At 37.5% G+C, this 15,059-nt stretch overlaps 1 protein-coding gene across 10 annotated transcripts in view; it reads left to right on the top strand.

Moving 5' to 3' along the window:
• The window catches only part of PPP2R2C (protein phosphatase 2 regulatory subunit Bgamma), a 189,412-nt gene that overhangs the window by 156,567 nt on the left and 17,786 nt on the right, over positions 1–15,059 (top strand). For all 10 annotated transcript variants that reach the window (XM_014266103.3, XM_074541723.1, XM_026792621.2 and 7 more), the window contains one exon: positions 2,838–3,002. In XM_014266103.3, coding sequence (XP_014121578.1) covers positions 2,838–3,002 — 165 coding nt within the window. The remainder of the gene's footprint in view (positions 1–2,837; positions 3,003–15,059) is intronic.

Here is a 15,059-nt window from a genome sequence, read left to right on the forward strand (position 1 = left end):
TTTCATGCTTTTCAAAGGCCCTGTTTCTGAAGCACACTGTCTGGTCCAGTTTTTTTTTTTGTTTTGTTTGTTTTTTTTTGTTTTGTTTTTTTTTTTTTTAAATTTTATTATTTTTTCCTGCCATGCAATGCTGTGCTTAAAAGGAAGACAAGACACACAAAAGGAAGATAGAAACTAGAAATGAGAAATGTCTCATGGGAGATGCTTGCCCTTACCATTTCATGCTAGTTTAAATACAGTTCCCACACATCACATGTCAAGCTGTACTTGATTGTTTTCAAATAGATGGCAAAAATCATGAGAGGAGGAAAATGTTCTTTTGTGTAACATATTCTTCTTTTGATATATTGGGTTCTGTAGCTGTCAAAACAAAGGCTGTTTTTCCATCTATTATTACAAATGCATTTGGGGTAAATCTCATCTGCAACACTCTAGTCCCTTGGTTGTTTACTTCAATATATTGTTACTGTTTTAATTTTTCTAAATGTAGTGGAATGATGAATTTTCATTTTTGCTGTGGTCCTCAGTAGGCAAATGAGATTCTTTCTCAGTGGAGATTTAGATCATGTCTGGAAATGCAGTATGTTTTAAGTATTTTTTGCTTTTCTGGCAGTAGAATGGAATATTTAATTTCATTATTCGTTATAGGTTTATTCATTTTACACAATGAAAGGAAATTCATCAATAGTGTCTTCAGCATCCAGAAAAATGATACTTACCATGACTGTTTTATATACTCCATTTATATTTTATATCTTTCTCATCACTCAGCAATTATTTATCTCTCTGTTGAGAGGCAGAATTCTTCTATTGAGTAACCATAATTTCTCTGAACTCCACAAAGCAATTCAATCCCTGAAAGCAACTGCTTTTACTTAAAGGTGTTTCTTGAGACAAATTCACCCTATACACATAACTGAATGAAGGGGTTTTTTTTTTGGTCGATTTTCAGGATTATTTAGTGATGCTTTATAAAAGAGCTAAATCTATGCTTCTAAATCTTAACATTCATTACACTTTTATTAATCATGATGGATTCTTGCAGATGGATGCAAATGTGATAGTACAAGTAAGTAGGAATGCAGTTGAAATGCAGCATTAATTCATTCCCAGTTGTTATTAAATGTCACAAGATATTAATAGTTTTGCTGATATTTTCCTTTCTAAACCACATGGGGAAAAAAAGAAGAAAAAAACCAAAACCACAACAGTGTGATATATGCGCAGTCATCAAGATAATTATCTCTGAATCTTTTGTACTATTTCACTGTAGTGAAATTCCAGACCTATATTTTTGGGAAAGATCAAAGTATGATGTGTTAAGGTTGTGATGGACTGTATCCCATTCCCACAGAAATCAATCAAAGGTCTTTGATTGGTCTTCCATTTGGGAAGTGGTCACAGTGGGAACAGAAAGAGGCTTAGTACCATGATATATGATTTCTCTCACCATCAATAAAACAGATTTTCTCATTTATCTTATCCTCTGAGATGTTTAAATTTTGAACGTCAGCTGATTCAAATTTTATGTTCAGGGAATGCAGGCACTGAGATGATTTGTGTTTAGGGCTCTGCCCTGGGACTCAGTAGATCTGAGTTTGTTCTGTCATGCATTTCCCAAGTGATCTTATGCAAATCCTTTACTGCTTCTCGCACAAACTCATCAGTAAACCAGGGTAATGTTACTCTTCCTGTTCGAAGGATTTGTTAACATTTGGATGGCTTATCTGCAGCAGACTGCTGAGGGCCATGTGAAAATGCACAATCTTATTTAAATGTACTGCTTTACATATATATATATATATATCCATCTTTCATTTTATGCTTGTTTATCTATTGCTTTCTTCCAGCCCCCTAATGACACTTTTACTTTATTTTCTCTGTAAGCAATCTTTCACAGACTGGTCTTTTCCTCCAAACATGGGCTCAGTGTAAGTCCTGAGCTTTAAGGCAGGTAATGTGTACAAGTGGATATGTAAGTGTTGGAGAGGCACCACGTGAGTTACACCTCACGTGGATAATTTTTGGTGATCCAGCTGACAAGTTTCTCCTTGGGAAACTAGATATTTGATATATTTTTGTTCCAGATGATGTTCACTTAAATGATTCAGGTGTACAATTCTCAGTCACAGAAATTTGTCCTGATTTTGGTAGTGGACGTTATTTACATAAAAAACACAAGAATGCCATTTCAGATACTACTTTGTAAATATTCAAATAGCTTACCTAATACTGCACATGTTTTTTCTAAAGGAAATTTTATTAGTATGTATTCACCCAAAATTATTTGCATAAATACTTCTGTGTTTGCCACAAATACCTTTGCAAAAAAAAATAAGGCACCTTTTTTTTTTGGAGGGAGGTCTTTTACCTTAATCTGCCTGTATTTTTAGCTTAAGTTGCATAATCAAAAAAGCCAGTGAGCCTGACTGGAGTGAGCAAATCTGATCTGTGCATTGTTCCCTCTCAAGCAGCATTATCTGGGGTAGAGCAGTGGTTTCAGTAACAAGTACAGGAGATATAGCTACCTGTTCTCTATTAGCTTCAATGAAGAATTGAAGTGAGATTTCTGTGTCCTTGCAACACTGTTTCTTTGATGTCTTTGCACAGCATGGGTAAATGGTGACCTGCTAATGGCATCTGCAGTAAGCAGACTTTGAGTTTTACATTGCTCTTTGTGTTTGTATTAAGTGGGTCAGATATGGAAACTGAAAACTTTACTACTACCAAAAAATTGAGTATATCTTTAAAAGCATTATGTGTGTATACATTTGCATGCTTCCTTCAAATAAGAGTCATGGTTTACCTGCATTTTTCTTGATGAAACTACCATTCAGACATTGTAGATATAAAGCCAGCCAATATGGAGGACCTGACAGAAGTGATTACAGCCTCTGAGTTCCATCCCCACCACTGCAACCTCTTTGTCTACAGCAGCAGCAAAGGATCCCTGAGACTCTGCGACATGAGGGCTTCAGCCCTCTGTGACAAACATTCCAAGCGTAAGTCCTGGCTCCACTGAGCCCCAGATGTCATTAAAGTCTAACATTAAAGTCTTATTCACACACAGCACGTAGATGGGTGCATACCCCAGTGTATTAGTTTCTCACTTGCAGGCAAAAGAAAAAGAAAATAGCATAAAGAAGAATTTTTTTCACCTGTGTAAGTATTAGCTATGAACTTGGTAACAGTTGTGTCTGTGACTGGTTGCCCTTACAGTTCTTATTGCAGGGATCAGTGAAGAACCCAGAACTCTAATAAAATAAAGAGAATTCCTAACAAATGAAGGAGGATGAGGGAGTATTTAAGTAGATGATCATGCTGGTTTGAATACACAAGTACTCTTCTCAGTGCTAGAGCAAGTAAATTTTGATTGTCAGACTGCCTTCAAATTTTGAATCCATTTTCTGAATTAGGAAATCTCAGTATCCTTCCTAAAAATGTAGTCTCACATTCCCTATATGTATTTTTTTCAACATTACATCTGGAAAAACTCAGAGGAAATGCAGTAAGTAATCAGGATGGGGTGGGGGAGGGAGGAAGGAGGGGAAGAAAAAAAAATTGTATTGGTACAGAAATTGTCATCCATTCTACATGATATTATGTAGCCTAGGTGAACCACCAAATCATGATAGTTCATATCTGAAATGTACATAAGCAAAAGGAAGTAAAATTTTAAAATATGTGACTATCTTTGTACTCAAAGTAAAACTTGAAGAAGAATGCATGTTTATATTGTCTTACTACCAGCTCTTTGGGGTCTAAAGATGACAGACTGTGGTTCTTCCCACCAGTAATCTGGCAAGCCCGGGCACTTTGCCCTGTGCAAACCACCTGTTTGTTCCTAATCTCCTGAGGCTGACAATGCCCAGACAAAGGAATCATGTGGTGGTTGCTGAGAGGCTGAAACCTCATGAATGAGCTGGGGTGGCTCTGCTTTAGCCACCTTCAGGACAAGGGCTCTTCCAGGACACCTCCATCATGAGTTATCAGCCTCTTTTGCCATGCTGAAACACTGGAAGGAAATTCAAGAGAAATTCTTTTAGTACCAGAGCACATAAGAGGTTTTATGCCATTCAGTGCCTACTTGAACCTGAGATAGCAGATCTTATTAGTAGGGGCAAGAGGGGAGGAAAAAGTATGCAAAGATTTAAATGAGACATAAGTGGTGCACAGATTTCGTACATATGCTGTTTTAAAACTGAAGTGAATTTAGAAAAAGCGTATGACTAGGCCTTTTGAGTGCAAGGAGAAATGCACATGCTCAGAACCTCTTAGGATGTGGTGTGCAATTATAAAAAAATAACCTTCAAGGACAATTTCCCAAGCAGAGAAGTGCTTTACCTTTGTTAGCTGTATCTCTTGTACTTGTAGGGGGAATTCAATACCATGAAGTGAAATGTAAGCATGACACAGTCTGACACAATGATGTGAGTTATCCTGTCCCCCTTAATTGTTTTGTTCTGTAATACTTCCATTTCTTCCTGCTAATAAGGCCTCCATGGCCCTGTAACTCAATGCCAAATGCCAATCAGAACTTATTACAGCCACAATGCAGCAACACTGGATGAAAGAAGGCATTTTATGCCAGAAGGGAGTGCAAGGTCTAATGGTCATTGATTAAACCCCATTTTCCAGATCTATGAGTTAGAAAATAGCCATTTAATGTAGCATTGCTGCACTAAGTCGAGTCAAGCTCATTGAGAATCTGAGTGGGTACAGTACAAAATTGATACAGCAATGGTCAAACTTCCGAAGTGTTAAAGGGAGCAGGCCCATGTACTGCTGATTGGAGTGGTTTCAGTATAGCTCTCAGAGACAAGCAAAGTGAATTATATACAGCCCATAGCTGCCTAAAAGGATATGTCCAAAAATAGCCTGCAAAATCAAGTTATTTGCATGATTGTCTCTCTGGTACCTTGACTGTGCATCTTATTCTTCTTTACAGTTGCTAAATTTACAGCTGGTGCATATGCATGATCAGTACCCTGCTCTCCTAGCTTGCCTTGTCTTTCAGTCCTTCCCCATAAATTACTTCATTTTTCAAACAAAACACCACAATGTGCCATACATCCCTGCTTTCTCAGCACAGTCTAGTAGTGTGCTGTATTTCAGATGCTGTTCCAAGATTGTAATGGATGTACACATTCTTAGGGATAAAAGATGCAATGTAACACTTAACAAAAACACCTGGATAATGAGAATATGTTGTGAACTTTTTCATTTACCCCTTTTCCCCTTTATTTATTCAAATCTCTGTATCTCTCACAAAGTCCACTGTAGCTCTTAGGGGGGAGCCCTTCCATTTGTACAGGTTTAGAGAGTGCCATGAATAATTACTGTGCCATACTGTAAAAATAAATTACATATTAATGTCTGTAGTGTAAGTCAACCATCACAGGGTGTTAATAAATTATAATGTCTTGAAGATTTCTGGTTTTCTGAGCTTAGTGGCAGAATCTCTCTTTTCAGCATTAGTGACAGCAGCACTGCAAGGTTTCCCTTATAAATCCTCGTGGCTTTGACATGGACAAGATGAGACTACATCCATATGTACTCATCCTTGATGCCTATGCTGAGATTTAATAGCAAACTGCCAATTTGTTTGATGAGTTGTAATGGGAGGATATCTGTCCCTTAAAAAAATTATCTCAGACCAACAAATCTGTTTATAAGGCAGTGAAAAAATACCAGGTCAGTTGCTGAATTTTAAATGGTCATTGAGATTCAGATAAGGTGTGATAAAATGTGTTGTGTCTCTAATAGACTACCTGAAACTCCTTCTTATAACAGCTCTGTAACAGATTGTGCAATGCTGAGTGAGGATCACAAGAAAATCTTACATAGTTATTGCAAATGTGTATCAGGGAAAGACCACTCTGTAACCCCAGAGCAGGTACATACATAATGCTGTTCCTTGTTATTGTCAGACCTTGCAAGTAGTGGGAGAGGATGCCACCAAAAATGCTCTGGAGAGGAGGTGCCAAAGAGATGAATGTCCCTGCTTGTTTAGAGTATTAGAGGAGTGGCACTGAGGAAGGTGTTCTTGCAGCCCACAGTGTTAGAGGTAAAGATTAAAATTATGAAAGTCAGACTCAAGCAGCAGCAGATAGGGAATTAATTTAAATAATATGGAACCTTTCACCTAAATAGTGTACTTGCCAAAGCATCCAAAGATTGTCTTTGAGATGTCATCAGGCAACATGCATGGCAGTGCAGTGTAGAAAAATGGCAGTATATGGAAATCTGTGTCAGCAGCAAAAGTACTGTTGTTGGAGCAGTCAGCTGGGAACATTGAAGAAATAAAAGAATTAACCCCCACCTCAAATTCCATAAATTTTTATGCAAGGGGTCTAGGTGTCAAGGAAGGCAAGCATAAGGATACTGTTACAGTAAGATCATCCTGACTGAAAATATACTTACAGCAGCATTTGTTCAGTTAACAAATAGTTGCTAATTTGGTTTTTAATTTTTTATGGCTAATATTATGTTCAGAGATCCTCATAAATGTGCATGGAGTTAATATCATTCTTCCAAACAGCTGGTAGGCTAGATGGGTACATATGGCTGTTTCAACAAATCATGCAATAAAGCAGTCAGCTAAAGAAAACTGAGCATGTGAAGTCGGAAAAAAAATTAAGTGCTTTTTCAGTAGTTCATCAGAATTATTAAAACTATCATTAAATGGTAAATACAAACTGTATAGTTATGCAATATGGAAATTTAAGCCACTCAAGAGTATAACTCCTATCGATATTTCATGTAATAGCCTTAACATCTTAAATTCATTGCATACTTCAGAAGCTGTAGTAATTTATTTAAATTCTGCATGTTGCTTTAAGGGTTTTTTAGTATTCATTTCTTAATATATATTTGTAGACTAAAACCCTATTTCTAATTATCCATTATCCATGTGCAAAGTTTACAGCAAAATACTTCCAGGAAAGAGGAGCTGCAGTTTCAAGTTTATTGCTCTGTGTGCTACAGTGATCTTAAAACCACAAATTTTGGGATTGTATAGCATTAGCCTCTGTTACCATGAGTTGGTGCTTTCTGACCTCCAGACAGACTTCTCAGGCTCATGTCCCCTGGCTCTGTAGCAGGAGCCATTCAGAGCCCTCCTCCCTGTGAGCACAGGAGGGTTTGTAGGTGTCAGGCAATGCCAACCCATCTTCCCTGAGCAGAGCAAAGCTCTCAGCTGGTGCATCCCAGCCCCATGGGCTGGACAAGCAGGATCTTAAAAGTGTGAAATGGTTTCCAGGTTTGGTTTGTGACTCAGAGATGCCACCCAAAGATGGAAGAGGGTGGTTTTTCCACTGAGAGTCCTTTTCCACATTTTTATTTGAAATCCAGGCCTGAAAGAAGTGCCAGCCTTTCCCCAAGGATAAATGCCACTGTCCTGTCAGTCAGGGATGTAATTCAGTTGGGTTATCTGCTGGGTTTTTTTGAGATTACCTTTGATTTTAAAGAATTCAGAATCGTGGAAACAGCCAAGACACAAATCAAGGATAATGTACTTAACCATGTTGAATTTTTAAAATTAAATTAGTTATATTTACCAGTTGTTTAAAACAGGTTGGAATTTCAGAGACAAGACACCTTTCAGACCTCTGACTGAATATGGATTATCTTCCATTTGCAACAGAGAACAACCAGATGCACAAAAAAGCCTGTGCCAGACTATCCCTGCTGGATTTGCTAATTAATATTGACCTTTCCAAATGAATGATGCTTATTGTCTGGCTGAAAAAGAGATAACTTGTTTTTCTTCTGTGTGAGCTTTACATCTAAAATACGCTTTTTATTTCTGCATCTGGTCTCATGTGAGGTCTCATGTCATCTGAGAGAGAGACAGTCATTACTCTTTCTTTGTGCATAGAGAGGCCCCTGTCAAAATGATGTCCACTTCAGGCAAAATCTGCAAGTTTTCATGTGACAGGAGTGAAACTTATCTGAGCTTCTGAAATTATTTGACCCCGTGCTTGATGAAGGCTTGTTCTCTTTATCCTAATTCTGGATTTATTTTTAGGCATGCACTACAAAGGCATGTATGCATTGCTGATTTTATATCCCCAATAAAAAAAATATGCCCATATCCTGATAATATTGTAATTAAGACTGTCACTAAAGGTCTGTTACTACAATTTCATGCATGCTAAACTAGACCCTGGAATGGATCCTTCCTTGTACAGGAATCCCACTGAAATTTGGTAACAGATTGCCTTTAGCATGGGCTCCAAAGCTGCCATTCTGCTCAGTTTGGATGAATGTATAAAGACATTTAAATAAAGACATTTAAAGCATGGTAATGAAAATTCAAAAATGTTTCTACAGAAATGCAATTATGTCTATATATTGTTTCCTCCAGTTGTGCAAGAGATGTTAAAATTAAATCTGAGGAAGAAAAAACCTGATTTATGTACTTCTAGCTATCAAATACTAGGAGGAAAGAGAAAAGCCTGAAGCAATGGTAAATGATTTATGATTGAAGAGGTGTTTCATTAACCCCATCTCCCCCAGCCACACAGAGATAAAGCAAATAATTGCTGGAAGATTGATTTAATTATTCAGTCTATTAAAATTCCTGTCTTGTTTGCCTAATTTTTTTAATAGCAGCAAATACTGCTTTTTAATGTCTCATGAAACCAGCTTTCAAGATCATATTTCACTGGGGGAAAAAAACTCCACTTATCACTAATCTTATATATCAAGATCAGAAAGACACATCAGTTTGTGTGTAGAGCAGCAGTAGTTTTATGTCCCATTAACTCCTTGGGATTGCTCACAACACGTGGCATTAGGCATGCACACAAGTCTTTGTGAGACCCAGTTCAAAGAGGCTTGATCTTCTAGATTGGCTTTGTGTTTTTTCAATTCCTTTTCACTCTTTAGCACAATTTCTCTTTATTAACAAACTCAGTGGCAAAGTTATATCAATCTGAGCAACTCTGTAGTGAAGCTCCCACCCACTGATCTTTAGCTATTGATCTGGCTTTGCCTTTCAGCACTAATGCACCCTCCCTTGTGGTTTGTGACAAGCTGCAGCAACTCAGTGCAGATGGTAAAACAGATTCTTAAATATTGATTTGAGGCTCCACTTTTAAAAGCCATGCTCTCCAGAGGTATTGATGAGAAGCCTGGCTTTAATACTGGGTCATTGGATAAAGGAATGCTGGATGGGAGGTGAAATTTCAGACTCGTGGTGTGGAGGTAGGGTCAGAAATTTGCTTTGAGTAAAAGGAGGAAAATGAGATGTGTAAGTGACCAGGGCACAACGAGGTGCCCTCTGAATTACATAAAAGTGAGTAGAAAATTGAAATATAAAACAATACTTCTTTTTAGTTAAAAGCAGGATAAACAGCTACAGGCTGTGGTAATGTAAAATGTTAAACAAATGTGTCTCACAAAAAATAATTGTGTTTTAGATTGCTTATGAAAGCAGATTCAAAAACTCCCTCTCCTGTATAACCATATCAATCAGTGTAGACCAAGAAGGCAAGGTTGTCAACATTAGCAGAATATTCTATTATTGAAAAAGAATTTCCAAGGGAGATGAATGTATGAGTAGATTGGCTTAATGCAAAACAATAAAACATTCAGAGATAGTGAAAGATAGAGTAAATAATACTGATAAATCAAATTATTATAATGAATAATGAAGCTGAAAGGTATAAAGAGACCATGAATTTCAATGGGAGCTTGCAATTGGGCTTGATTCACTTAGAATGAACTCAACTACTCTTTTGCATTAAATTCTAAAATAGATTTTAAGTAGCAACATCATCAGAAAATGTAAGAGCAGACCAAGTATAATCTTTATTCTCTGCAATTTGACGCTGGAAACTTGAGGTTCAGGGACCTTAGTGGAAATGAAGTTACTGCATTCAGCAATACTAAAATGGATGTTTGGGGTTTTTTCTTTCCTTGAAGTTGTGCAGTTACTCTTGAACCTGTGTGTACTTTTTACCATTCACAATATCTTTCAGAAAAGTCTTTAGTAGCTTAATTAGGTGTAGAATGAAAAACCATCTTCTCTGGGCTTACCTGTTTTCATGGTGACCCTGACTTGTGGATTGGAAGAGACAGAGTACAAAGTGAACTGTCATTCCCTGTTCATCCTTTCCATGTCACTCTTAATTACCACCCTTTAGTCTTTCCTAGGCTGAGAGACCCCAGTCTGTTTAGCCCTTCCTGGCATGGAAGTCATTTGGTACTTCTGGTCACTTTTATTGCCCTTTTTTATGTCTTGAGATCTGTACCATATCAGAGATAAGCCCAGAACTATGCTTAGCTCAAGATGTGGCATTTGTTGAATTAAACAGCACCAAAAAAAATGCTTTCTGTGTTGAACATTAGTAACAACTGTCATGTACTTAAAAAAAGAAAGAATATTTGTATTTTCATAGAAGCTCAAATGAAATTTAGTTCAGGTTTTTTATGATGAAATATGTGATAGAGCCAATCACAGCTGACCTGGGAATAATGCTAATTTGACATTTAAAATAATAAAGTATGGTTAAATAATTTGTCATTTTGGTTAAATTTTTTTATTTATCATCCATTAGGAAAACATATTGGTTCTCGCTTCTTTTCGTCCTGTAGCTAGTCTGTCATGACCAGTGAAATCCCATACATTTCAAACTACTGTTTTCCAATACATTCTAATCAGGGATTGCAGCCATTTTCATTTGGGATCTGGAATTAAATAGGGATTTAGTTCAAATGATAAATTATTTGGCCTGAGACTGAGCCCATTTTGTGTGTTTATGAAATTAAAGCCCAGTGAGGGATTACCTGATCCACCACTGGTATTTCCAGGTGCAGTTGAAATTCACCTGTTGTTTGTGTACCAGTATAACCCAGGGGTTTATCTGTAATAATTATTAATTTAGTCTAGCTGCAGAATGTTTACTTGCTTATATAATAAAAATTAAAAAAAATGTTTTTCCTGTCATGTTCCACCAAGTAACAACAAGTACTATAAAATCAGAAATTTCCAGAACAGGATACAAACTATAAACAGTATCCTGTTAAAAAAAAAAAAAAGCCTTAATAAGTTATTATTTGTTTGTAAGTAGAAGGAAAGCAGTGGGATTTTTTTCTCCTAGAGAGAATGAGCTTTTAAAGCTGGTTATACTTTTATCCTATGACTGATGGAATTTCTTACAAAATTGGTGGAGCAGATTTCTGTTCATTTTCAAGTTTTCCTTCTTGTGATGATTTCAGGAGGAATACAGAATTTTCTGTACTATATCAGATTGTGACATTGCACCCACCATATAAGACAATTTTAGCATTATTTTTAATATTTCTTAAAGTTCACATATGCCAGAATTTACACCCTGCAACGATTAAAGCTCTGCCCAGCTGCTTGTTTAGAATCGAACTTGAAAATTACTTTGGGTTAGATTTTGGTTTTCTTTATTGGATGTATCTTTCCAATAAATAGCAGATTCAGGTGTGTGGAATTGTTAGCGTTCAGGAACACATAATCACGAGAATGATTATATGCAGGTGCTTTTATTGAAGAGCTCTGGGTGTCAGGGGTACAAACCCAAATCTGACTCCAACATGGGTTCACGATGATCATGTTTTTATATTCTATCGTTACATAACTTTCATGTTAATTATTAAACTTATATTGATCTATTGTATATAGATTTTAGCCAAGCATGGGCTCCTCGTGGTCCCCCTCAAACTTCTAACATAGTTTCTCATGATTCTTCTTACAATTAAACAATAATTATATTTAATTACTAAACAATCATCATATCTAACAATTATATAATTTATCATATACTGCTTAGGCAGGTGCAATTTCACATGATCTGGCAAACACAAAGCCTAACATTTTCAGAGTCTATTTTTAACATTTTTCCAGGGCCCCACTAAGTAGCTTCTTTCTAATTCCCAAATTTTATGATTTTAAAACCTTTTACTATCAGAATCAGGCCCGTATTAATGGGAAGTTGAGGTGGCAGCGCCTGTGACCCCCAGAGTGCAGATGAGAGCCACAAGGTGTTAGTGCACCACACTTCTTTTGGTTACTGCCTGAGGCTCCTGCTTTCTTTTTTTTTCCTGGCCAGTGTCTGGGAGGGAAGCTGGGGAATGGACTTTTCCAGCTACTCTTGCTGTTCCTGGCCATTTTATTTATTTAACTTTAGATATCTCCACATTAGAGATGCCTTTCCTATCCACTGGAAAAGGAAAGTCTCCTTTCTGCATTAGATCAGAGAAATCCACAAGGAAACAAGAATATTTTTCATGAGAGATAAGAGTTTGTTTTTCAGCAGATGGTATTTCCTTTTAAGAAAGAAGCAGCATATTTTTATGCTACAGATTTTCTTCAGGATTCAGGAAAACAGCACTCTGGCAAGTATCCTTCTTTGAACCCACCCTTCTCTGCAGAATCTGGACTTCTACAAGATGCTACTGTGGTTTTTAACTTGTGAGCTGTGCAGAAAGGAATTGAGCATTTTTATTTCCCTGAGCAGCCTTCCCAGTTTATCCATGTGACTGCTGGTGGCATAAGGGGCAGGAACAGTGTCTTCCTGGCAGGCTCCTCTTGAAACACTGGCTGTACTCAGAGATATTCTCTGCTTTCCTCTGTAATTCCATGATATTTCTCTGTGCCAGAGTCCTGTCACATTTAAGTCTGAGCAAGTGTCATGTGAGAACTCAGCACTCACGTCATTTGTGATTCCTGTGTTCATTAGGTAGTTAGACAGATAACTTTGTGTCTTTAATGTAATTAGCACTGTGACCATTATCAAGAACAAGAGCAATGAAAGTTAAATACCCCTTTTGTATGGCAAATGTTTGTTATTACTAAATTAATGATGAAATGAATTAAAGAATATGATAGAATCTGTAATCAAATGTCAGTAAAGTTCAGATCTAACAAGAGTTAGATACAGAGAAGTAAGCTAGCTTTGAAATATCATGTTTCAGGTGCTGATTGCTGCCTCCAAAAGATAAGTCTGAACAGTAATAAACAGAAAATGTGTTTTGGAGGCCATGGGCTAGACCTGTGGCTTTTTCCATCAGCTTGGGGAGGTCAGGGCTGAATTTGAATTGCTTGCCTGAACTGAAGTCTGAGTCACAAGGCTATCACTTCACTGCTGCTCTGTCTCCAATTACTCCACTTGTATTGGGCAAACTGAAGGAAGGTCGTGCTTTTCTGCAGTATGTGCATAACCTTATGTTGATGCTAAACCAGAAATAGCCCAGCCCCAAGAACACTCTCTCACCTTCTTTCCTGAGGCTGATGCCTTGTTCTGATTGCTCAGGCAGATGCTGCTGGTTGCTGAGTTTTCTCTTCTTTTCACTGGGAGCTGCTCCTCAATTTCCTGTAGCAATTTTCCTGTGTTGGTTATGCTGACTAGAGGAACTATCTCCAAAGAATTGCTGCTACTAAAATTTCTGCCGCTGTCTGTCTTTCTGTAGTGATATGAGACTTTCATGCCTCTGTTAGTTCCATAGTTAATTAATATAAGTCTTTCTAATACTTTATACAGTAAGCATAGAAAAGCAATAAATGGGGCAGATAACAAATGAAATTGTTTAATCTCATTAATTAACAAAATCCAGAACATTCAGGTACAAATATCTCTCCTGTTCTAATCACTGGGAGTTGGATGAGCCACATAGAGCCAAGAAAATATATCTAAGCTATAAATGAAGGTGTAGTTCAGTTAGAGTGGGTTTTGGTTTTTTCTTTCCTGGTTTTAATAGCAGCTTCCCATCATAATTAGGAGGATGAAATTCCTGCCAGCCAAGTCTGTAGTTTGGACAGATTAAAGGGAAGAGGTATGAGAAATGATAATTGCATTGTGCTCATCAGACTTCTCTTGAAAATCTGACAGGATAATTACAAAATACCTGCTTTGCAGAATGTCTAGGCAAAATTTTAAAGAGCTATTTAAAGTTGTTAATTTACAGTCTATCTGAAAAGTTTTTTACTCTTTTTGAACTAGTTCATTGCCATTCAGATGTGTGGTGCAGGTTTAAATATAGACCTTATTGTCATGTGCCCGCCTGGCTGCATTCCACTGCCCACCCCCAAAGAAAATTGCCCATAATTTTTTGCATTACCCCACATACTTCACCCACGTACTCACCCTTAACTTTCAGCAGAACATTATTTCACCTAATGGAAACTAACCTTGTTGTTGCTTCCAACAGTCTGAATCATCATAGTCGTGGATAAAATAATTGAGAGAGAAATGTTCCAGTGGACTGTACAAAAAACTTCATTTTGAATGACAGTAAAAAGTTTTTCTGCTTTCAGCATGCTTTCCTGTTTCATCACATGGCTTTTCTTCACCTGCTTTTGAAACTTAAAAATAAAGTTCACTAAACTGCCAATTTTCAAAGAATATTCTAGGCATAGGCCCCAAAACCCTGTGATTTTGTGAGAGTTAAAAGACCCTGAAAGCCCAACTTTCTACTGAAGTTCACCACAGAGGTCAGTTGGATCACAGGGCCAGATACCTGCAGAAAGACAATTGCTCTAGCACCCCTGAGGTAGGGGTAGAGTCATCCACTGTCATTATTATGCACAGCTGAACAAGGATGACCAATCTCACAGCTACAGGATCTGGATTTTTATGACTGAACATTGTGTAAGCAATATTTCATAACTGCTGCCTTGTCAGATCTCACGGAACTGCTGACCATCACATTCAGGGAGTTCAGTGCTTTCCAGAACTGTCAGCAATTGCACACCAACTATGGTGAACCCCTGGCTATTTTATGCTCACCTCTCAGGAAGAGGTGATTGCAATTTGCAGTTGATTTTTAAAATTCTTGTCCTTAGTCTTGGATGCCTTCATTCATGACCAGTGCAGCCAGGGCAGCTGGTTCTGGCAAGCAGGGCAGGCTTTGAGTAACCACCCCTCCCAGGGATGCCAGCACGTGTGACACCCCATGTACACACCTCTCATGTGACAGGGACACCTGGATTTTGGTTATGTTGGGAAATGGGGTATGCAGACCCCAGAAAGAATGAAGGCATGAAATGCCTTGCTGTAGGTATCTGCAATCAACTAACCAGTGTA

The sequence above is a fragment of the Zonotrichia albicollis genome, chromosome 5 (assembly GCF_047830755.1).
Source record: "Zonotrichia albicollis isolate bZonAlb1 chromosome 5, bZonAlb1.hap1, whole genome shotgun sequence".
Taxonomy (NCBI): domain Eukaryota; kingdom Metazoa; phylum Chordata; class Aves; order Passeriformes; family Passerellidae; genus Zonotrichia; species Zonotrichia albicollis.